General features: G+C 42.8%; 2 protein-coding genes across 6 annotated transcripts; one reads left to right on the forward strand and one right to left on the reverse strand.

Annotated features, from left to right (window-relative positions):
* The first annotated feature begins 717 nt into the window (after positions 1-717).
* On the forward strand, positions 718-17203 carry MPP3 (MAGUK p55 scaffold protein 3). Of its 4 annotated transcripts, none has more exons than XM_061366971.1 (19): positions 718-748; positions 1786-1896; positions 2577-2695; positions 3187-3264; positions 3904-3984; positions 4466-4603; positions 4715-4796; positions 5126-5211; positions 5720-5794; positions 6503-6699; positions 7491-7555; positions 8650-8670; positions 10191-10232; positions 10940-11104; positions 11675-11755; positions 12896-12989; positions 14278-14386; positions 15037-15159; positions 15679-17203. In XM_061366971.1, the coding sequence occupies exons 2-19, from the start codon at positions 1872-1874 to the stop codon at positions 15859-15861; spliced, it is 1764 nt and encodes a 587-aa protein (XP_061222955.1). In that variant the 5' UTR covers positions 718-748; positions 1786-1871; the 3' UTR covers positions 15862-17203. The 4 variants fall into 4 exon arrangements, with proteins under 4 accessions (XP_061222955.1, XP_061222956.1, XP_061222957.1 ...); XM_061366972.1 differs by having other exon boundaries at positions 15682-17203; XM_061366973.1 differs by having other exon boundaries at positions 14278-14359.
* Positions 17204-17501: 298 nt separating this feature from the next.
* On the reverse strand, positions 17502-24305 carry LOC133219573 (ras-related protein Rab-18-B-like). Of its 2 annotated transcripts, XM_061366975.1 has the most exons (7): positions 24077-24304; positions 23948-24003; positions 23672-23733; positions 21593-21665; positions 20558-20676; positions 19643-19709; positions 17502-19222 (listed from the first exon to the last, which is right to left on the reverse strand). In XM_061366975.1, the coding sequence occupies exons 1-7, from the start codon at positions 24262-24264 to the stop codon at positions 19047-19049; spliced, it is 741 nt and encodes a 246-aa protein (XP_061222959.1). In that variant the 5' UTR covers positions 24265-24304; the 3' UTR covers positions 17502-19046. The 2 variants fall into 2 exon arrangements, with proteins under 2 accessions (XP_061222959.1, XP_061222960.1); XM_061366976.1 differs by lacking the exons at positions 21593-21665; positions 23672-23733 and having other exon boundaries at positions 24077-24305.
* Between the last annotated feature and the right edge of the window lie 37 nt (positions 24306-24342).

The following is a 24342-nucleotide window of genomic DNA, read 5'->3' on the forward strand; positions in this document are numbered from 1 at the left end:
TGACACCTTTCTCTGCCTCTGTTCATTCAGTTCTCTGCCCTCCCAGTCTTGCAAGGCTTCCTATCCAGGGCTTGACTATGCTTTTGTGACTTTGAACCCTTGGCTGCGTTGCCATAAAGACTGCAAAAAGACCTTTAAATTCATCCCTCCCGCAAAAAAAGAAAAACCAAAACCAGCCACAAAATGAGAAAAACTGCCCCAAGCAGCATCTCTACTTCAGTAACAGCCATTTACATCGCTGCTAAAACCCCCCAAAAACAACCCAGGGCAACCACTGTCCTCGGTCCCTGCCCACACGTTCTCTCCCCACCCGAGACCCCGTCCCTGCGTGCTCCAATGGCCCCCTCTTGGGATGAATCCCTCTATAAACAGATGCAGAAAGCTGCCGCGGTGTTCTTCCAAGGCTTCCAATGGCACAGCACACCCAGCTGGGTGAGTAGGTGCCTGTGCTGACCCGCTCCCCACAGTGCATTCAGCAAAGGAGGTTGTGGATGCCGGGGGCCAGGATCAGGCAAGCGGGCTCCCGGCGCGGACCCGGCCGGGCTGGAGGGAGGGAGGGATAGAACGAGGGAGGGATGCAAAGAGGGAGGGATGCAAGGAGGGAGGGATGCAAGGAGGGAGGCGGCGCGTAGAGCGGCTCCCAGCGCGCATGGGCGAGGGATGCTGCAGGCTGCGGGGACGCGGGCGCCGAGGAGCCGCTCTGCGACCTGCAGCACCCACGGGGCCGCACTCGGGCTCGTACCCGCAGGTAACGGTCCCGGGGCGGCAGCGCTGCTCCCGACGCGCGGAGCGGCTCCGTGCCTGCAGAGGACCGGCCCGGCGCCATTGTGCAGCCGGGCGGGGCTGGGCCGGGCTCTGATGCTGCCTTCGAGGCGCGGGCCCCGGCGGGGTGGGAGCCCGGGGGGCCGCTGGGGTTCACCGGCGGTTTCCGACCCAGGCCTCGGGCTGTGCTTGGGAGAAGGCCTCCGGGTGGCGGAGATGGGGCCGGAAAGGTGCCCGCAGAGCCCGGCGGCGGCTCGGGAAGCGGCTCTGGAAGCGGACGGGCCGTAACCTCGCTCCGTTCCCGTCGGGCCTGCGGCTGGGTAGTGAGGAGGGTCGGCCGGGCTTGCCTTGCCGCCGGTGGCCGAGCTCGGTGGAACGCACGGAAAGGTCTCTGCGGAGCGGGGGAGCCCTGCCTGGCAATGAGCATCCTTCATTGCATGTATCACAGTGACAAGAGAAAACAGCGATAAAAGCATCTAAAGGAATTCCTGGGTGTTGGAAGTAGCCTTATGTTGTACCTGTGACCAAGGTTAAGACTTCTATTAGCTCTAATGATTTGCATGTAATTGTAGTGTGGTCTGCATCAGAATGCCAGAGGGGTGTAAATGCCTTCGAGGTGTGCTTTTAGGAAGCCCCAGAACATCATGTCATGGCAGCATCTTTCTGCTCTGTTTCTGTGCTGGTGGTGATTTATTGGTGCTTTTAGATGTCCATTCTGCAGCATGCATTTTCTGGCTTTTCAGACAGTTACTTGGGCCTTCTAAAACTGGCTGTCGTGAGAACAGAATAGGCAAGCTTGTGCTCTCTGCAGCACTGGCTTCACCCAGGATACCATCTGGTTATTAGATAACAGTATTTTTGTGTGCTTATTTGCATAGCAGAGCAACTGCAGGGCTCTTCCTGATTCAAGGTAAACTGAACACTTGACAGAAAGATGTACTAGGAATTTTCTAGTTTTACATGCTTGCCAGTTTTGTTTTCTCTCCCATGCTTGAGTTCAGGTATTACCTTGGCTCGTTTCAGGGCTGCCTCTGGATCACAGTCCAGAAAGAAGAAACAAGCAAGTTGATTGAAGTTGAGCGGTTGTCTCTGGGATTAAGAACGAGGCCATGCCAGTGCTTTCGGAAGACTCAGGTAACTGATCTGCATGCTTTCCCCAGGCCGGTGACTGAAACCTTGTGTATGTGTTTAGCACAGGAAATTAAGTTAATTGGAGTTAATTAAAATAGCATTAAGATAGTTCAAGGAGACTTCTTAATAAGTGCCTGAAAGAACACAAGGAAGGTGGAGTATAAAAGGTGGAAAAGAGTAAAGCCAGTCACGTTTCAGGAAGTGCCTAGTTTTATAAGAACTTTGTGGAGCCCCTGAATATATGCAAGTAGGCAGGCTCCTATGGGTAACCTTGGACCTCTTGGTATAACACTGGCTTCTATGCCTGCTTATTAAAGATCAGCCCTTATGTCTGCTGCTTTCTGAATAGGTGTTGTTAAGCTTTGTTAATATTTTTCCTTTCAACTCCAAAAACCAGGGATTCAGTTTAAGGCTTGCTAGCCAGCTTCTCCAGTGTGCTACCCGGGGTGAGGTCATAGCTGCTGATGATACTGAGTTTTAAAGCAGGAGTGACTTTGAGTCTCCTGCATCCAAATGCACTCAAAAATTCATGGAGAGAATAGCTAGAAAAGCAGAATTTAGCTGCTTCTTCCTTCCCCCCCCCCCCCAATGATCACTAAGCTGGTAGTGTTATGTCTGCAATAGGACATCCTGTGAGCCATGCTATCTACAAAGCTTCTGTTCTGTCCTCAATTTACATTTAGGATTGCATGAAACTTTGGCCCTTCTGACGTCTCAGCTTAGACCAGATTCAAATCATAAAGAGGAAATGGGATTCCTTAGGGATGTCTTCAGTGAAAAGAGTCTCAACTACCTGATGAAGGTAAATGTTCATATGTGAACATGTGTTCCTTACAGGTTCTGTTCCCTTGATTGATCAACTGCTTACGATGCTAAAGCTCTCTGGTTTTTATTTTAGGAAATCTGTGCTGACCAAAGCATGCAAAAGCACAAACATTAAGAACATTCACTAACAATCACTAACATATCTTATTTGGAAAAAAAACCCCATTTCTGCCTGGATTGCCACAGTGCAGATCCAGTGCCCTGTATCTAAAAAGCAGTGTGAAATGGCTTTGTTTTTTCCTTTACACTGCTGGAGTCTGAACAGATTTTCTGGCTGTCTGTGAAACTTAATGTGAGCAAAAAGAAAACTAAAGGACTTCTAAACAAACCAAAATAACCTCAAGAGAGGGCGTTCTGACACTTACCTCAGAAAAATTCTATTCCTTAAGTATCCAAATATTCCAGTGTAGGTATATTCAGGAAGTTTTGTATCTCTCTGTAGTAGTATACATGAATAATCTTTTCCAGATTCATGAAAAACTCCGTCACTATGAAAGGCAGAGTCCAACTCCTGTTTTACACAGTGCAGCAGGATTAGTTGAAGATGTAAGTAAAAGTTTTTGTCTCCTTATTTTCCTATTATCTAAGCCAGCTTTTCTAACAAATCAAAGCTTTGGATTGTGCTACGTGGGATGCATTTCTCATCTTCCCCAGATCTTTGGAATCTGTTGGCTAGTTTCACTCATGATTGGTCAAGGAAATGAGAGTTGAAAAGTATGTCATTAAATGCCCAGTGAAGACAGACCCACAACAGAAGAGTGTTATTAATGGCCTTCATAAGGGAGAGGCTGAAAAAAGCATTCAGTCCTTTCTTGACAATAGACTATCCCAGCTAAGCATTCAGTCTTAAACCCATTCAGACTTAAACCCTTTACCCAAGCAGCATTGCTGTTCACCTAGAATGGTTTGGGTTGGAAGGGACCTTGAAAAATGATGCAGTCTAACCATGGGCAGGGTCACCATTCACTAACTCACATTGCTCACAGCCCTGTGGAACCTGACTTCAAACATGTCCAGTGGTGGGCCATCCACAACTCTGGATCCAGCATCTCCCTATCCTCAAAGTTGTGATTGATGCATGCTGCTTTGAAGGGTGATAGAAGTTAGCAACACCAGAAACACTTGCAAATATCTGATCTCGTTTGGTGGGCTCCTTTAATTTTGTGGTTAATCTTTATTTTCAAGGTAATAGAAGAATTGCAGACTGCACCAGTGAATCATGAAGAAAAAGAGCTGCTTCAGTTGTTGTCAACACCGCATCTCAGGGTAAAAACACACCAGAGACCTCAATCTGATCAAATGTTTTCTATTTGGAGAAATGACACTGCAGAGTCCCTAAGAGAAAGGAAAAACCTCCTGCAGGCTCTAGTTCTATTCCACTGTGACTTCTTGCAGAGGCTTTAGGATGCAAAGGGGATTGAGAAGACACAGGATAGGCCTTTCATGCATAATGCACGTAATTGTCTTCCCTCCTCTCCTTAATATTTCTGAGGGAGCAGAAAAGCAGAGGATGATACTACTCACCTCCACTCTGTGAGCTTATTTAGGTTGAGCTGTTATTGCCCAGATTTACTTCAAGTATCAACATACACCAAAATCTAGTTCACATGATTGGTAAGATAATTGCTACATCTTTTTTTGTGTTTGCATTTATGGTGGGAGTGGGAAGGGGGAAGATTGTTTGGAGCAGAACTGGAAACTGTAATTTGACCCCTTTACATTACTGTTTCTTATTTCCTTTATGCAGGCAATGCTTTTAGTGCATGACACCGTAGCACAGAAGAACTTTGACCCTGTCCTTCCACCTCTACCTGATAACTTTGATGATGATTTTGATGAGGAATCGGTGAAAATTGTTCGGCTAGTGAAAAACCAAGAACCCCTGGTATATATAACATAACCTACCTCTAGTCATAGAGCTCTGTCATGCAAAAGCGTTGCTGTGAGTATGGAAGAGGTCCTTGAAGATGATGTCAAATAGCCTGTTTTATTTCAGGGAGCTACCATCAGAAGAGATGAGCACACAGGAGCTGTGATTGTCGCCAGGATCATGCGAGGTGGTGCAGCTGATCGCAGTGGTAAATTGCTGAAAAAAAGGGGACTTAAAATTGCATTTGGAACGATTTTTAACATTTTCAAGCTTTTGCATGCACACATGTACCATATGCACATACCTAGAACGATAATCTCTTACTAAATCTGATGCTGCATGAAAACAAAACGCCATGTGGAATAAGGGCGAGAGACTTCAGAACATGTTGCAAACAAGGCACTTAGCTCTAATAGGAAATCCATTAAGCTGGGGAAGGGAGGAGAGGAGGTACAAGCTGTTGACTTAGATTGGACATCAGAGGAGTGGTGCTATCCGTTCTTTAGACCTATTTTAATTTACCTACCATCTTTTCAGGTCTTGTCCATGTTGGAGATGAGCTAAGAGAAGTTAATGGTATTACTGTGCTTCACAAACGACCGGAAGAAATAAGTCAGATTTTGGTCTGCACTGATTTTCATTTCAAGATCTTTTGTGTTGGGGTGCTGTAGTAATTACAATAGACAATGGAATTTAACCAAGAGTTTAAAGTATGTATAAAGCTAAAAGATGCAATCCCTGCTTGTCTTTTGTGTTAAGAGTTTTTCTTTTCCCAGTATATTAGTCTTTTCCTTTTGTCTTCAGAAATGTGTCATACTAAAAGTCACAGGAGTATTTCATGCCCTGTGAGCTGTAATCCATAAGTTAATGCAGCTGCTAAAAGCAAATGAAGGAATTCTAATGCAGGTCCAAATGTGTTCTAGCCAAGTAGTTACTGTGGATGTCTCCACGTGAAGGATTTGTGGAACATCGTAATAGTCTCTGTAGTGAAGTTAAACAGTGGATTATGTTGGCCAGTCTAATTTCTGACAAGAAGAGAAAGATGCTAGCTCCTAAACTGGAACTTGAATAGTCTGACTTGTGTCCTTGTGCTACTTTCAAAGTAATAAAAGCCATTTCCCTCTTTTTCAGGCTCAGTCTCAGGGATCAATAACATTAAAAATAATTCCAGCCATCAAAGAAGAAGATCGTCTAAAAGACAGCAAGGTACCCAGCTTAGTGAAATAGTGACGCATGCCTTTTCATATTCACACGCTTCTGGCACCTCTGTAAATGCAGGATTCATGCTGTTTCAGTGAGGAGTGTCACAGACACATGGTTGAACTAAAAAGATAGAGCAGTTCCTTGTTGTAAAATGCAGTGCCCTTTTATTCAGTAGAATTACTTAGATGAATTCTCTCCATCACCTGGGCACATGTTCTTCCATTGCATTTCTGAGATCCAGCCCCTTGGTTTTATTTGTGTAATTAAAATTGGTGTTTTAGAGAGCTGCTCTCTGTTCACTACTTCTGGGCATTTTGCTGCTTGCTTGAGTCGAAACAGACCTAACCTGCAAACCGAGCTGCATGTTTTCCCTCCCACTGCAAACATCAGCACACACCTGACTGCTTCATTTGCCTTGCTTGATCAGCAAAGACTTCTTGCTCAACTGGTCCCTTACAGGATTCCTCTGTCAGTCTCTATTTCCAGAATACCAGTACAAAATGAGTGGGCATGTGCTTGAAAATTAGTTTCTTTTTCTGCACAAGAGAGAAGGTCCAAATGCAGATGCAGCTTGGTAGATTTCAGTATTTTTGAGTACCATAAAGCATACAGGAGAGATGAAGAGTAAATGTAGTTAGTAATGTAAGCACTAGGTAAGCTTTTAAAGGCAGTTTTCTCCAAACCAGGACAATGTGTTGCTTTCTTTTAAAGGTGTTCATGAGGGCGCTTTTCTGCTATAATCCCAATGAAGACAGAGCTATTCCTTGCCAGGAGGCTGGGCTGCCATTTAAAAGAAGACACGTCCTAGAAGTTGTAAGCCAAGATGATCCCACGTGGTGGCAAGCAAAGCGTGTTGGCGATACCAATCTGAGAGCAGGCTTGATCCCCTCAAAACAGTTCCAAGAAAGGTTTGTTCATGAAGATTACAAAGTGTCACACTGATTTTATGCTGCTGCTTTTTTTCACAGGACTCAAAAGGCAGGATCATGCCAGGGTAAATACTAAAGGCTTAGAGAAAAGTGCTAAAAAGCTCCATCTTCTCCAACTGTATAATAAACTTCCTAGCTTTCCTCATGTAGGTTACCATTGACTTAGCTTTGTAGGATGAAGACAGAAGCACTTGCTAAACAAACATACATGGAATGAAATGTGGAATATCAGTCTCTGACTCTCTTGGTTTTTGAAGACACTGTATTTCAGACTTGTACTTTCATAGAATGGTTAAGGTTGGAAAGGACCTTTAAGATCGTCCAGTTCCAATCCTCCTGCCATAGGCAGGGACACCTTCCACTAGACCAAGTTGTTCAAAGTCCTGTCCAGACAGGAATTTGTCCCATCCTTTGTAAAAATGGCAGCTAGGAGCTGGATTCTCAACAAGAATGGAATGGAATAGTTGGGGGTTTAATCTTCCAAAAGAGATAGTGTTGGAGAGAAGGAAATAGAAAAAGAGTGCCATTGATAAAAGTAACATGCTGTTGATTTCTGTGTTCTGGTGCATGAAAGCCCAAAGTGTTTTAAAATCTTCTCTCTTAGGCACTGGTTTAAAAGCAAAAGTCTTTTAAAATGTTGAATCAGAGACATTTTATATTTTAAAAGGAAAAGCACTATTTGGTTCGCTATTGTCACTGCTCTAAGTAGAAGATGCTATAAATTCATCATTCTGAGCTTATGTGACTAAAATAAATTCTTTTCTATTTAGACGACTGACTTACAGAAGAACAATAGGCACCCTGCCCAATCCAAGGACTGTGAAGAAACCAGTATGTAAGTCTGGCCTTGAGTGATGTCTTAGTCAATACCAACCTCTCAGTACTTCTCTGCTATTTTAATAATGATGTGTTTGAACGTATCTTGTGTAATCTGCCATTGATTCCATGCACGGATACAAGGTGCTACTTGAGAGGATTTGGGTTTGAGCTTTATTCAGTGTTGCTAGTGCCTGTTTTCACAAAACACAGCTGTCCATCTCTTCCTACTCTCAGGACCATGAGGCCTTACACATTGTTTAGATGCTTTAAAATTTGCCACTGTTCAAGTGTTTTCCATGCTTTGAAACTTGGAAGCTGCAGAAGTAACCCAATGCATGAGCTGACTGTAAGCTCATAGGAAAATAAAGTGCAGCTTTAAGGCAAATAAAAACCACGGGAGCATTTCAGCCTTAGCGTAACAGAGCTGGTCTTAAGTAGGCTTTAAAGCAATTCTTGTTTATAGCTCTCAAACATCTGTCAGCGAATAAATAACACAACAAATGCTGCTTGTGATGGAATTACTAGTCAGTGATGGAAGGCAGAAGACATTTGGGATTATCCCAGCATATAATGTTCATGTTGCTCTTGGGTACTTCAGCATGGCTATTATTGATGTGTGGGGAAACCCTGTGACTCTCTGGAGCCAGATATTGTGCTAGGAATACCATGTAGACTAGGAATATGGAAGTTGTCCATCCTCAGTAATAGAAGTGACTTCCTGTTCACTTAGATGTGCCATACATGGCACTTCTTGTGAGAAGATACAGGTATTCTTATGCTACAATGAGGGAAGATGCTCAACCAAGTATCAAAATAGCATTACTGATTTAAATGAAGCATTTCCAAATGATTTTCCATTGCATTCAGTGTTAGGAAGCATGCAGTGAGGACTGCTAGTTAGGCTGTTTCTGAGACACTTGCAAGACAAGGAAGCTGATAACTGGTTATAATACTGAATTTTAGTACAAAAGTCTTCAGTTGATAAGGGTACATCACTGCATTTCTTTTGAGACAGAAAAGCCCATTAAGCAAATCATTCCCTCTAATTTTGTTCAATCATTTGCCAGTCTTTTAATATCATCCCAACTCTGCCTTTCATGCTAACTACAGATGATCAGTCTTCTGATAAAGGTAGGTACTCTCCTAACTCATTTTCTCTATGAATATAAATGACCAGTGCATTTTCTAAAACACTCAATAAGCAAAGGGAATAGTGGATAGAGCTTGTTCCAACAACAGTTTCTTCCTGAGTTAATACTTCACTTAGTTTGGATTGATGACTTAGGTAATGGTAACTTCCAAACATACTTCTGATTGGAGAGAAAAGATTTGTGTCTTCTGATATGCATTTGCACATTCTAGGTTTCTGAGTGAGGTTGAAAGAGTTGCATCTTAAATGCAGCCTTTGTATTGCTATATTTTTAAAGGAATAAAGAAATATTGAACATTTCTGAGCACCTGTATCAATCCAAATTATTTTTTCTTCACTGTTTGTTTGGACTGTGTTATTTTCATTATAAGCAACTGCTTTCAGAACTATGTTATTTTCATTATAAGCATTTCATTTATTATTTTTTCTGTGTTATTTTCATTATGAGCCTCTGTGTTGGGCTCAGGCATTTTATCACCTTCCCAAATACCAAGTATTTTCAATTGAATTCTGCATGCTGTGATTTCTTTCACACTCCACATGCTTCTTGAGAATAACACTCCCAAGTAACAGCTCTGATCCTAGCTCTGGAGAGGTGTATATTGCTACTAGTGTCTTCTGTTAGTGCTGGCATTGCTTGATTGCATACCTGTGTGCAATGACCTGGTTTGGTGCATTTTGTTACAGGTTTAAACTGCACATATATTTGCCTGTGGCTCCTCCTTACAATGAGTAGAGAGAGTTCTGGGGATATTAGAGCACACAGGTGCCTATATTTGAACAAGACAGGCAGCCCCCTTTCAGGAAGCAGAAGAACTTGGTATTTGTTTGATTGCAATACAGTGTTCTGCAGCTAAGGAGCATGTTTTATTTTGCATGCTTTTAGGGGCCCTTCGAGTGGTTGTAGTTTGAGGAGGGGTAGGTTGGCTTTTTTCTTAACATCGATTTGCATCTTATTTTACATCCATGCACACGACAAAAGGATCAAAGCTTTACCTTTGAAATAAAGCATTAATGGGCAGTGATAATTTAACTTAGTCAAAATGAAGGCGTTCAGAGCTTGTATTTCAGTCATCTCTGCTTCCCCCTTTTTAAGCTCAAATGAGATTAAAATGTCGCTATTCTTGCACAATCATACCCATTTAGAAAGTCATACCTTAAAAGAAAAAAGCTTGGTGTATGGACTCTTCTTTTTGACTTAAGTCTGAATACCCCTGTAGCAGCTGCACTGATCAAATATAATGAATATTGAAGAGAATACCATAAATATCAAGATGTAACATTTTGTGTAATATTGACATCAAGGATGTTTTTCACATACAAGCCATGAGCCAAGGCAGTTTCTTTATTATCATTAATATCTGTGTAGGAAAAGTGTGTGCATATAATGCAGGGTAGAAAACTTCTCCTTCCCTCAGCAAGAAGGCAGGCTCGTATCGCAGGCACTGTTTAAGGTATCTCACTCTCCTTTTTTCCTCCCTCCCCACTTTTTAATTTACAGAAGACTGTGACTGCGAAGGATATTTCAATGGCCAGTACATAGGTGAGAAACCAGAATCCCTTTTTCCTCTCCTTCCTTCTTCCCTGTGTCCCCCCTGCTCCCGTAAAGGAAAGGGGAAAGAAAAAAGCACATGGTAAAATAACCTCTGGGTTATTTACATGAGAGTCAGTTGCCCAGATGTTCATAAAGTAGATTAGCTCTGTGCAGATTGGACTGTGCATAGCCAAAAATTGGCAAATCAAAGTGGTATGAAGGGGGATTTATTATAGATTGCTTAGTTTTCTACCTGCTATGCATATTTTTCTTCTCTATAATTAGCACATAGGCACTGATGAGATTATTTTAAGAAACTCATTCAAAGACAGAGTAACTTCTAGCTGAAGAAGCTTAAAAAGCAGAGACATGGTTCTTCAAGGATGCTGGAGAGGGACACTTCATCAGGGACTACAGCGACAGGACAAGGGATGATGGGTTTAAACTGAAACAGGGGAAGTTTAGGTTAGATCTAAGGAAGAGGTTCTTCCCTGTGAGGCTGGTGAGGCGCTGGCACAGGGTGCCCAAAGAAGTGGTAAATGCTCCATCCCTGGCAGTGTTCAAGGCCAGGTTAGACAGACCCTTGAGTGACACGGTCTGGTTTGAGGCATCCCTGCCCATGGGAGGGGGTTGGAACTGGGTGATCTTAAGGTCCTTTCCAACCCAAACCATTGTATGATTCTATGGTTGAAGATACCTTTTGTTTTTCTCTACAGCTGGCTTACGCAGGAGCTTTAGATTAAGTCGTAAAGAGAAGGAGAACAATGTGAATGAAGGAAAGCAAGCGGAGCAGACAGACACAGCAGAGTTCCTGACTTATGAAGAGGTCACAAAATACCAGCAGCAGCCTGGTGAACAGCAGAGACTGGTGGTTTTGATTGGTAAGATGCAGAATTGGGTCAACATTTTTCCTATATCTCCCTTTTCCCTTCTAAGAGGAACCCAAAACTAAATACCTAAAGATTTGTGTTTAGTTTGAGGTTTCTGATGGGAGGTTTTTTTAAGGCTTTTCTGGTTTTGGTCAGAAGTTCTTTTCTTTTCAATATTAAAAAGCCCACATAAACCACAGAACAAAAAAGGCAAAACTCAAGCACACTCACTAAACCTTCCTAAAATAATGATGCTCATTTTTGTGACTCATTTTCTATTGGTTCTCACCCAAACATGTGCATGCTTATGCTAGAAATCAAGGGTATCTCCTTAAACTGACTGCTAAGATTACAAATTTCCTGATTTGGTGCCTGACAAGTGTTTGTCCAACACTTGTTCAAGGGTTCAGTTTGTTTCTTGTATTCTTCAAAGCAGAATGTGGCCGCTCATGAGGTCTCTCATGCACAGGTTTCTTCAAGCATGCTGCTGCATCAAACTATTTGTGTGAAATCAATCTTACTTGTTCTCTTTGCAGTATCTCGTTCCACAGAGGTATCTGTCAGTCACTTCTATTTTATTAGGTTGCCTGGGGGCCAGATTAAGTGAGCTCAAGCAGAAGGTTGTGTCAGAGAACCCGCAGGAGTATGGTGTGGCAGTTCCACGTGAGTAACATTGACTGGCTTTTGTGTATCACTGCTTTATTCCACAGGCACAATGCAATTCTGTCAGCTCAGTTGTTATTTTGTGTGTGTGTTTTCCCAAGTGAACAGATTGCATTTTTTTGTAGTGTCCATTAAAAGAATTAGAAACTGAATACAGAAAGAAAAAAAGATTGTAAATTGCAAAAAGAACTCATTTGGAAAACTGGTAACTTATGATTCAGCCCAAACATTCTGTGTCTTTAAAAGAGGACGGTTTTCCTTTAGAACATCACACCAGCTAAACTTAAAAGAGAGGGGGAAAAGGGAAGGAGGGGAGTAGGCAGCAATAACCCATGTCAGAAGTTCTACAAGATTTTCAGTTGCTGGTCAGTATATGTAGGCTAAGAAGCCAATCACAGTGGGAGAGAAAGCAGTGATCCTGCTCTGGAGTTTTATGGCCAGGGTTACACAAATAATCCATCAATCTTTGTATCCCACGTTGAAAAATTAACCTTGAGGGCACCGTTTCTATGTGACTCCAGACATTTCAATAGCTGTCTGGCAGGCAGGGAGGCAGTTAGCAGTAGAACTCAGGGATAATGTTTAGCTGTATTTAAATAGGTACACAAAAAAATAGCAGACATCACTTTTATGGCCAGGCAGAGGTGTGTGGAATGCTCCCAGAAGCTTTTCCTGCTCCAGGTATTGAAAGAAATGATGGTATCAAAGGGAAGGGACACACAGAATTCTGCAAGTTCCACAGTCATGTGGGAAAAGAGCCAGGGATATTCTTACTCGAAATTCAGAGGCAGGATAATAGAACTTCATGTATTTCCTCTTTTTATTGTCAAAGTTTCAAAGGAAATGAGTTCAATATTCCAAATAGTTAAGAGATACTGTTCACTATCGGTTACACTCTGCTACTTCTACCAGGTTAAGAAGTGTGCCTCCTAATTTTGTGTTAGTTGTAACATGCCTGGGAGCAAAGCAGCTTCATTTTTGGCTTTAGAATTTGTTTTATATTTTATGTTAATCTGCATTTGCCAGCGTGCAGCTGCCTTGTTTGTGGTCATGAAAATACGACTGGAACTAAACCAGAGAAAATACAGCTGTTGGCAAAGGCTGACCTGTGTCCCATTTCTCGCTTCTATTCTCTTCTAGATACAACCAGATCAAAGAAAAGTCATGAGAAAGAGGGAGTAGAATACAATTTTGTCTCTAAGCAATCCTTTGAGACAGATGTGCAGCAAAACAAGTGAGTTAACTTTAAAATACTGGCATAATTGACTGTATTTCAAACCCATTGCTAGTTAAATCTTACATCATGTGAATACCTACATCAGGTATAAAGTTGGACTTAACTGCATTAGAAGGGTTCAGCTTTCCAAGTAAAAAGCTCTTTGTCCAGTCTGGACTTAGCATTAACTCAGAAATTTAGTAAAAAGCAATTTAAAAATAACAGAGGACAAGTTCAGTTCTGGGCCCCTCACTACAAGAGAAACATTGAGATGCTGGAGTGGGTCCAGAGAAGGGCAACGGAGCTGGTGCAGGGCCTGGAGCACAAGTGTGATGGGGAATGGCTGAGGGGCCTGGGGGGGTTTAGTATAGAGAAGGCTCAGGGGGTCCTTACTGCTCTCTACAACTGCCTGACAGGAGGATGGAGTGGGGTGGGGTCAGTCTGTTCTCCCCAGTAACAATTGACAGGACAAGAGAAAAAGGCCTCAAGCTGCACCAGGGCAGGTTTAGATGGAGCTGAGGAACAATTCCTTCCCCAAAGGGTGCTTAGGCATTGGAACAGGCTGCCCAGAGCAGGGCTGGAGTTACTGTCTATGGAAGTTTTCACACACCGTGGAGACAAGACCCTCAGTGCCATGGGTCAGTGGTGGCCTTGGCAGTGGTGGAGTAAACGTTGGACTTACTTAATGATACAGAGGATCTTTTCCAGCTTCGTTGATTCTGATTCTAAGTAGGAGGATTATAAGTTAGAATTTAAGCCTGCATATCCTAAGTAGTATTGGTCAGAATTGAATCTAGTGGAGGTAACACGCACTTAGCTGGGCTTCTTGGTACCCATCGTACTGAATGGAAATAAAGTTTTACTCCTAACTCCACTTTAAAGTGTCTTGTAGACTGAATCTCTGAGTATGAAGGACTTTCTGTAAGATTGTTTCCTGAAAGTACAGATTCTTTTGGCTTCCATCTTTTGGCTTTCCAGAAGATGGAAAAATTGGAGTCCATTTCCTTGCCAGCTTTGTTCTGTTTTCTGTGAGAAACATCCTCTTTCTTCTATTAGGCTTGAACATCAGTGAACTAAAGTAATGCAGGTTCTTCCTGTATCCGTCAGCAGTGCTGATAAGCTCTCAGTGACATGGGAAGACTATTGCTACTAAGCAACCAGAGAAAGAAAACACACACTGCCAACACCTTCCTCCCCAGTTTTTCACCCCTACCCCCATTTGACTACTGTTCAGGAAACAGCTATATCTAATGTTTAAGTTCAGCATTTGTTGTGGATGGTATTTAAAAATGTATTGACTTTTCAGATTTGTGGAACATGGAGAATACAAGGAAAATCTATATGGTACCAGTCTTGAGGCAATCCGGTCCGTGATGGCCAAAAAGAAGGTTTGTTTGGTGGATGTGGTACCTGAAGTAAGTTCTACAGCTTATTTTAAAGACAGCAAGTATTTCTTACAAGGCTGCAAGCTTGAGTAACTGATGTTGGTCAGCATCTGTGGCTACTTGCCCTGCAAAGAACAATGATGCTCTTGGAACTTGTGTTTCTAACACATGGCCTAGTTGCTAGTGAAGTGGAATAGGGCTCTTGAGAAAGCAGTGCTGGGTTTCCAGCTCCTAGATGTCCATTGCTACAGCCTTGATGACACTTTTTATTGGTTCTCATTGTGGGATTTTTCCCTTGCTGTAGGAGAAATGTGCATCACTACCTAACCCGTTCCAAGTCCTAGAGAAAATACTGAGAGCATGGATAAGTATTTTGTTCTTGTTCATCCCTACCGCCTTGGAAGCATTACTGGGGTTGTAAGCAGTGCCAGTGTACCTACTTTTAATCCTTCCATACTGGGAGTTAATCTTTGACATTTTGATTCAGAAGTTTATGTACTCCTGTAAGCTAGGCAGGACACTGACATTAACCTGTCTTTAGAAGAGGCAAAGATTACTGTGCTCAGCTGTACAGGACACAGGACTTTGCAGTGTGTACTAGTGAAACTGTTGAACCCAGTTTGAATAGATTGTTGACAGATAACAAAAACCACCTGATAATGAAAGATATCTGTTCACAGGCAGTAAAACACTTGAGGACTCCGGAGTTTAAGCCTTATGTTATCTTTGTGAAGCCTCTTGTTCCAGAAAAGAAGAAACATGTCCTAAAGTCTCCCATGTCAGAAGAAATCTCAGTTCCTCTTGTAAGTATTCCAACTTTCATCTCTTCTTTCTAGATATGAAAGAAGTATTTGAGCTAGCATGTGTGTGATGTGGAAGGGCTCCTCTTCTGTGAGAGAGGGGCACTAAGTGGGTCCTAAGTTGAACCTTAGAATGAGATATTTGACTCCCTTATAACTTGACTATAAGCAACATGAAGCAATGCACACGTTTTCCACATGGATTTGTGTACATCAGTCCAGGCTGCAGCAGGAGAAGCTGCCACTGAACTCAGATAAACTAAGGATCATTTTACATTTCTGATGAGCAGTCCCATCAAATGGTAAGGGCAGCCACCTACTCCCAACACCTCCAGAGTGACATGGTGTATCAGGTGCACTCAAAGTGCAGTGTATGGATGTCTCACAAGGACCAAACTGAGCCCAACTGCAAGCTGGTGCTGTGTAAATGTGAACAAAAATACTGGAAGTGTGTAATGTCATTACTTTGGGTAATTAAAAAGACATGCTCGAAATTTCATGCCATCTTCTTGTGTTGATTAGCAGGATGAAGAACAGCAGGAAATTATTAATTCAGCAGCATTCATTGAAGAGCAGTATGGCCATTTAATTGACACTATACTGGTGAAAGAAGATCTCCAGAGCGCTTGTAATCAGCTGAAAAGTGTGTTAGAGAAACTAAACAAGGATTCATTTTGGGTGCCAGTCAACTGGGTTAGGTCATAGCTTGTTATCATCTGTTTAAGGCAAAGACACTATAAAAATGACTTGTAAATATATGGATTAGAAAAGGGAACTATGTCAAATTCACTTCAAAACTGCTGGTCTGTCTAGAAGTTAATACATACAGACTGTATTGGGAAAAACTCAAAGTCAGAAGCAGACACTGCCTTCCTGAATGAAGATCTTGCATAACAGATGTCCTTTAAAAGTGAACACTCAGATTGAACAGTGCAGTAAAATATTGGAGTGACTTTTAGACTGTAAATACTGCATTTTGTATAGTGAAGTTTCACAGAGGGTCCTACACTTCCAAACCATTATAAGCAGTGCTAGGGCACCAACCAGTGGAATCTTTAGCCTTTGGACACAAATTCTGTAGCAAGAGTTAAGATACTTTTCAGGAACCACTACGCCTACAGAACAGTGCTTCAGGGATGGAGGGATGTCCTTTGGAGAGTGCTTACGCCATTACTGGTCACTGAGAAGTTCAGTTGGCTGTCAGGCCAGCAGAAAATGCTTCCCTTCACTCAGGATCATTAACTGCAAATCCTCTCCCACTAGGCATTAAAACTAGGTCAGTTCTACAAGCTGTAGGTATCCTGGTGGCTGGGGGAATTACGTCAATCCCACATTTCCCAATGCCTCCAAGTTGTCTTGCACAGGTATGCTCATCCCAGTGTCTTCCTACTGCCACAGGACAAATGTTAAACAACTTGTGAACTCTCCTGTGTGACTGGGCAACTCATAACTCAGAGACATTTTTTAGTCTACATGAGAATAACTGCATGTGACTTAAAACAGGACTTTTAAGAAGCCTATTTTCTACAAGACATCTTTGCGGATGCCACGTGATGGGATACCACCTTGACACCAACATAGCAGCCCCAAAAAGGGCAACAGGAGGCTGAAGTACAAAGTAAATGAGCAACTGGTCCAAATCATCATACTTCCAGCATTTATGACTTTGTTCCAAATCAGTTAAAGATGTCTAGTTGGCTCCATCAAGTCCTGAAGAAGAAATCTTAACTGTGAAGAGGACTTTGTCTATATTTCAGGATATTTGAATAGACAGGATTTTTAGATGGGTTTAAGAAAAGGCAGAGAGATGATTCTGGAAGCACCTAGGCTTTATTTGAAAACTGAATATTGTACAGGTATGTGTTAGTTGAAACTAGTTCCTGTTTTCCACTGCCTGCTGAGGTCTAACCTTTCCTGTGTACCATGCCCCTTAAACCCTTTTGGTGCACCAGTCTCATTCCTTGCATCTTAACAGTATGCTGTTATTCTTGTTCCACTGCATTTAGCAAAACCAACAATGTTGCATATTAAAAGCACTTTTCTTACATACCAGTCTTGCTGAATCTATATTAATCCTAGCCCAAACAGTTGTATAGAATAGTCACCGGTATCCATCTTCTCCAAATGCATACCCTGGCCCCTTTGATGCACTGAGGTTGCCATTGCTACAAGAACAAGCACTTCTCACAATCAGATACCTGCTCTGACCCGACAGCACACATCTGGTGTCAGAGTGGTAGCCTCAGCAAACGTACAAGAACTCCTTCACATGGGGGTGACCCATCGATTCTGCTATTCACTCTCTCCAGCCCTATAATGTGGCTGACAAGAGACACACTGTCAGGTACTTTATATGACAAATGTACCTTTATCCTGTGAAAAACTGAGGGTAATATTTTATTTAAATAGCAGCATTTCAAACTAAGTGGTTTGATGAAACTGTGAAATGGGCAGATTGATCTCACTGTACATCTGTATTGCAGATTACAAGCATTTTTTTTTTTATAGTCTTCAAGAAAAACATGTTTAGAGGATACAGATTTAAAGAACACCAGGTAAAATACTGTCTAGGGGTCAGAATTCACTAATAGCAAGGTTGCTTCTAACAGCTTAGAATATTCCAAATGACTAGCAGTAAAGAAGTTAATTTGTATGCTTTATGATCTAACATAGTCAAGTAATAGAAACCTGCATTAAGAGAAGTAAGGCAAATGACATATAGTGCTACACCTGAAGTTACAATACCTGAAAAGATATTAAAATACAACATTGCTATTAAAAGTGAAGTGAAATACTCAGTGTGAGTTAGTTTTTTAAGTGTATGCAGATAACCTGTGTGGATGTACAAAAGCAGGTACTAACTCAAGATACTAGCAGAAACATTGGTTCTGTTAATGACGTTTGAAGTGAAGGATGGCAAGAGGCTCTGTATTACATGCGAAAGATTTCAGGTAACAAGATGAGCTTCAGTTGTAGGGGGAGGAAGAGAACACATTCAGTGCTCCTATTTATTCTGAAGTGCTAGGAAGAAGGTACATGCAGATGGTTGTTCTGAGGACATGATTCCAGACCTGCTGATACTGACTCCCTGCTGCATTAGCCATGCCTGGTAAGGAGAAAAAAGCTTAGGAAGAGATTTTTGAAGACAGTCTGAATGCAAATTTACTTTAATCCCAAGACTTTGGCAGTAGTGCCAAAAGGGCTAAGTCAAAGTACTTGAACTCCTCTCCCTATCTTGCTCACATCTAAAGTGTACATAGTCTTTCATATTTTTTTATGGTTTGTAGTATTGAAGGATGAGCCTTGGTTAACATCTACAGGGGTCTTCCTGTATCTGAAACTGATACTGGCTGTATCTGAAACTGCAGTTTTTCTGTTCTGACTTGACATCTCCTAAACTGGGGACATGTAGCAATTTTGATGGCTTAAATCCATGTGAAATAGGGAAACAATGCTCAGGGTGGCTCCTGTTAACTACATTTAAGGGAACTTGGGTGCCTAAAAAGCTCTCATACCATTCTGCCAAAGGAAAGCTTTCAATAATCCTCCAAAACTGAATACTACCTTACTTTATGGCAAGGCAGGAATTTCAGAGAGTCCATGTTGAATGCCATCCAGCAAGAGCACAATACTCTTTAAGAACTGTGACTTAATAGTGAAAAACCTGATAGCTACCAGAAAAAATACCTGGAGATCTCAGTTGTGCAGAAGGGAAAGAGAAACAGCATTTTGTTAACAAACAAAGAGTATTCTGCTCATCAGTTTGGGGTTTGGATCCACTCAGCTGGTGAGAGGTCAAACAAGGCACAAACTAGTGCTTGGAATCACTGCTCCCACCTTGCTTTAACAAGAAAATCCCTTCCATTCAGGCAGAACAGCCACCTGTGAAGTTAAGCAAGTGGACAGTATGCAGCACAAAAGCTTTTATCCCGCTGTGCTGAGGATCCTGTTAGCTGCATTCGCTGCTTCTCTGCATTCCTATCCCAAACACCTGGGGTCTGCAGGATCTTTATGGCCAGTTCCTCAAAGGCATGTTGCACCCCATCCTGTGTCTTGGCACTGGTCTCTAGTTGAGGGGGAAGAAAACAAAAACGAGGAAAATTCCACTTTGTAAGAAGATCTTTTGGGACCAGAGAAAAGATGAGGGTTTTTAATGACTGAACCTTCTCTCCATTCTCTCTTAAAGGCACACTTAAATTGAAGGTGACAAACAGAAATGCATCCCAGTTTGAAGCATCACATGAAAACAATTCCACAGCTCCACTTTCTCTCCATAATGGAGAAACAGAAACTGTTCCAAGGTTGTGATAGGAAATCTACAAGACAATCAATCCCTAACTAAACAGGGAAACAAAAAGTGCAGGAGGAGTTGCATGTTTTCCCCTAGGCATTTCTGTTCCTTCTGAAATATTTTCAAGCTTCCCTTCACACTTAGCAATACCAAACTAAACAGCAGTATGCAAGGGTTTGGCAGAGAGTTACATACCTATAAAAAGCAGTGAGCGTTTCCTAGCAAACTGGAGTCCTTCTCTTCTCTCTACTTCACGATCAGGCTGCAGAGATGAAGAACATGACTAAAATAAGCCACACCTGCCACTTTCAGGAAGTCCCTGGAAAAGCACCACTGGAGAAGGGAGGCCTTGTTGAAAGGAAAAGTCTCTAAACCCATGTAATAATCAGGATCTTCTCACTCTACAAAGAGCTTACTGCTAGGCAGGCTGTCAGGAGTTCAAATTGAACAGCAGCAACATCACATCAGTTGGAAATTAACGTGTTGCTATCTTCTCAATCAACTAGCAGGAAAATACTTGCCAGAAAGAGGCATATCAGAAGATCTGAGAAGTGGCAGATTTGGAAGGGGACAGAAGGGAACCTAGTTCAGGATAGCCACACGGGAAACCTCTTGTAGTAGTAAAGCAAAAGTGAAACATCTCATTATGCATTAGACACCTAAGTTATGTCAAAACACCCAAGAAACATACAGCAACCAGTGCACCTCACACCTACAGAGATAAATGCTCTATAGCCATCTGAAGAGCTGAATTCTCCTTCCCCACCACCTGCCCAAAACAGAGTCTGGTCAAAAAGAAAGCAGCAGTTGTGCTGTTCTGCTGCAGTTATAGTCAACGCGATACAGCAGTTTTTAGGCAGAACCTCACACTTTCTAACAGAATCTCTCATCAACTGCATCTCTCCAGGTGATTTTCCATTCAAATCTTTTAATAAGATTTGCTTCTAAAACACAGTAAGTGGAGTTTGCCCAACCTAGCTCCCTCAGTTGTAGCAGCATCACCTCCTAACACAACAGGTTTGCTAGTTTCAGCACTTATCTCACATTTATAATGACTGAGAAATCAGTGGAAGAGTGCAAGAGAGCAAGAGAATGCATTTCTAAACTGACCTTATCGGTTTTATTGCCAACTAACATCTTCACGGTGCTGTTTTTGGAGGTATATACTTCCAGCTCATTCAGCCAGCCGTCTAGTCCTGTGAATGTGTCTTTTCTTGTAACATCATACACTGGTAACAGAGGAGAAGGAGCTTAACTGCTGTAGAATCTTGGTATTATTTTTTTACTTGATTATGGCAGAACTTAGCCCCTCCTAGCTAACCACTGCCCCCCCAAAAAGCAGTATTAAGGAATTCCAGAAGATGCTTCCATCATATCCTCTTCCTAGAGCTGGAACACATTGGCTGGGCTAACCCAGCATCACTAAGGATTTAAGAATGTAAGCATTTCTACAATAGATCTGTGACTGGAAATCACACCAGTTGTCATACCTGTTACTAGTTCTGAATTGGGCCACAAATGCTTTAAAACAGGTATTTTGTCACCTCATTTCCTGTGTAATTACAGGCATTGCACTACTGCTAAAAGCATGGATTCGGAGTAAAAAGTAACTTCTAGTCACTGGTAACTGCATTGATTTGACTACTAAGGTTTAAAAAGCTGTACCCCAGTTGGAAAGAATATTTTTAGAGCAAGATCTTCAGCCTTCCCAAAACCAGAGAATAAGAATCCCTTCTTTTCCTGAATGTTGTTGCTCAGAAGGGACTGACTAGGCATCCATTACTTGTGCTACAAACCTCATGCCTTATAATCGCATCAATAGTTTGGGGGGGGGGGAACCAACACAAACCCCAATGTGCCTGATTAGAAGAAACGCCCTGAAGCAGGAAGTACAAAGGTGATAACTCACCCAGCCTGCAATGTGCCATCTCTGTATTTTAAGCTTAAAATGTTCTGAACCAGCATTACTTCCTGCCAGTGGTTCTGAATACTGTGTTTGTGTTAATGATGCAGTGATGTGGTAAAAGCCACAATCACAATCGTTCCTCTGACTCTCAACCAACCTCTTTTTGCAAAGATATGCACATACGTAGTAATAAAGACCACGCTTTTTACAATCATGTTTTCTTTCCATATACCTCCTACCTAAAACAACCCCTTGAGCTCCTCGGTAATAACTGGGAGTCAGTGTTCTAAAGCGCTCCTGTCCTGCTGTGTCCTACAGGGGGGGAAAAAGAAAAAGAAAAAAAAAAAAAAGACAACACCACACACACAAAATAAAATATATTTACAACAAAAAAGGTATTTTAAACTACTCAAGATATACAAAGTTAATTTTATCCTCAGCAAAAAGGATAACCATAAGACAACAGAATGAGGGAAGCAGACAGGAAACGGTAGCAGCAACAGAAAGCACATGAGGAAGGGTAGAAATGTACAAAAAGGACTTAACTAAATGTTAAGGTGACGAGCACAGACATGAAAGTCAACGGGACTCCAGTGAAATACATCAAAGGTTATTGCTGCAAGCCAAGCAGCAAGGCTTCATCAGTTAACAATGAGCTGAACAAAATAAGGTGAAGAATAACTGGTTTTCTAGTGATAGACACTGCAGGAAAGGAGGCACAGTGATTTCAAAGAGTTCCCTTTGCTCCGCCATAGCAGGAAAGGAGAATCCAGTTAGAAAGAACTACTTCAAGTTTGCCAAGAGTCTAAGCAGATAAGTTTTAAATCAGTAGTCCCATTTGATTGCTGCTGCAGGATGGCACAAGCACTCTCACCATCTTCATATAGCTCCCAAGCGCAACATGAAATTCAAAAACTCAGAAGAAGGAGGAGGCAGAAGAATTACACAAATACATGTTTTACCGAATAAATTTATTTAAGTTTCTGTACAGACTGCAATACAGACTAACAGCTATATTGTAATACACTACTGCTTGGTTAAAAAAGAAACTAAAATTGGCAATATAGGCATTTCATTTGTTTCATCATTACTAAGAGACTGTATTATCAGGCACCTATGCATGCAAGGGCACTAAAGCAGAAGCCTCTTTTTCACTTTGATGCTCTCTACATGCATTAAAGTTTCGCACTGGTTTCCCCCACTCCCCATGAGCAGCTTCTCCAGATGCTGTTATACTCTGCTGCAAAAGTGCCTTTTCCAGTTACACAACTTGTGCAAGTTCTGGCCTTGCTTTTGCTTTCATAGCAAGCAGACGCACCCTTGTATGATTATCAGGGCAAACATACCTTGGTTATATTCAGCAAAGCCTCTGATCTGTGTGCAGCATGTTCAGAACACAGCCAATACTTACTGGCTACAGCAAGTGTGACTTTACCCCTCCTGCTCTGCATTCTGTACACAAAGTGTGAATGAATAAAAGAATATAATCCAAGTTCTTGCATTTCTATTACTGTTGTTAATAGCAGGCTAAGGCACATTTTTGCTTGCTTTACAGTAGTCACAATTACTTAGTAATAATGTGCTCTTTCTTAAATACCTATGATCGTACACATAAAATCTCATCCTTCTAGGGCTCTTTCATCCCATTCAGAACAAATGCGATCCTTTAATATTATAAATAACCCTGATCATACAGCTGCAATTTGATTTCCCATTTTGCAGGTGCTGGAAATACAGCATTGGGAAGTTCAGGACAAATGCTCAAGTCTCTCAGTAAATCTGAACCGGCCTTTAAATAGTTCAGGACCGAGTGCATTTTATTTTTCCATAGTTTTAACCAAAATCAAGCATCTGGACTGTTTCTTGTATAACATACCCAGAGTTGCAGCCCCTACAAGCAATCATGCAATTAATTCATCACCCTGAACATCACTTTTCTGCGGTTTACTTGACTTCAGCACTGTCTATCCAGAGAGCACTTCTGGGTCACACAGACATGAAGTGCCTGCCTTTCCTGCAAGGCTAGCAACAGAGGGTTTGAGTAACCCACTTGTATAACAGCAGGAACATGCAGTCACGATCTCTACCAGAACCGATGTCACAAACGTGGAGGAAGGAAGCATTTAGTTGTTTTGAATGAAGCCTGTCTGTAGCTACAGTTACACGGTCATGGCAAAGACATTCTGCGCGCGTTTGCACCATAACAATACAATCTCAACATGCAAAAGAGTTTAGCCGGGGGCGGGCGCCAAAAGAAGCTGGAGAAGTTTTTACATCTGCCAAGAGCAGAGCCTATCCCTGTCTGGGACAAAACCTACCCATATCGCAAGCTGCACTGCACGGCCGTCTATCACCATTTTCTTCACTCTAAAATCAACACCTAAGACGTAGCAGAACGGAATGAAGGCCTGTAAGAACGAACCGGCTCATGCCGCCCTCGCAGCCGGCTCCGCGCCCCCCGCCCCTGCCTGCGCCCGGTCCCGGCTCCCCCCGCTGCCTCTCGCCAATGGGACCCAAACCAAAACAAGCGGAAATACTCCCGGCTTGAACGGGGCGGGAGGAACGGGAGGGGACCCGGCGGATGCCGGACTCACCGATGGTGGGTTTCAGGCTCGGCTCAAACGCGCCGTCAGTGAACCGCAGCAGGAGGCTGTGGGGAAAGAACCCGAGAGCTCAGCGCGGTGCCGAGAGCGCTCCGCCCGCCCGGCCCGCGCCCGCAGCACCTGGACTTCCCCACGGCGCTGTCCCCGATCAGAAGCAGCTTCAGGGTGAGGCCTGCAGCGTCCATCCCCTGCGCTGCTCGGGCCCGCCCGCGGCCGAGGAGCGGCGGAGCTGCTGGGCCGGCGCTATCGAAGCCCTGCAGACCGACGGCACGACTGTGCCCACGCCGCGCTGTTTTGGGGTAGGCCATGGCCGGCGCCGCCGGCAGAATCACCTGACGCGGCTCCGCCTATCAGGCGGCGGGGGGGCGGAGCCGGGCGGGCACGCA

The sequence above is a fragment of the Neopsephotus bourkii genome, unplaced genomic scaffold, assembly GCF_033783945.1.
Source record: "Neopsephotus bourkii isolate Nb327-2 ecotype Australia unplaced genomic scaffold, CSIRO-AGI_Nbou_v1 NB_1370, whole genome shotgun sequence".
In the NCBI taxonomy this organism is placed as follows: domain Eukaryota; kingdom Metazoa; phylum Chordata; class Aves; order Psittaciformes; family Psittacidae; genus Neopsephotus; species Neopsephotus bourkii.

Coding starts and splice junctions, on each gene's coding strand:
- MPP3 (XM_061366971.1), top strand. CDS start 1,872: ATGCCAGTGCTTTCGGAAGACTCAG. Junction 3,985..4,465: donor TGTCAACACCGCATCTCAGG/GTAAAAACACAC, acceptor TCCTTTATGCAG/GCAATGCTTTTAGTGCATGA. Junction 11,105..11,674: donor GAGACTGGTGGTTTTGATTG/GTAAGATGCAGA, acceptor CTATTTTATTAG/GTTGCCTGGGGGCCAGATTA.
- LOC133219573 (XM_061366975.1), bottom strand. CDS start 24,264: ATGGCCTACCCCAAAACAGCGCGGCGTGGGCACAGTCGTGCCGTCGGT. Junction 21,666..23,671: donor CAGTGCAGCTTGCGATATGG/GTAGGTTTTGTC, acceptor CCCCCCCTGTAG/GACACAGCAGGACAGGAGCG. Junction 20,677..21,592: donor AGCTCAAGGGGTTGTTTTAG/GTAGGAGGTATA, acceptor CTCTGTTACCAG/TGTATGATGTTACAAGAAAA.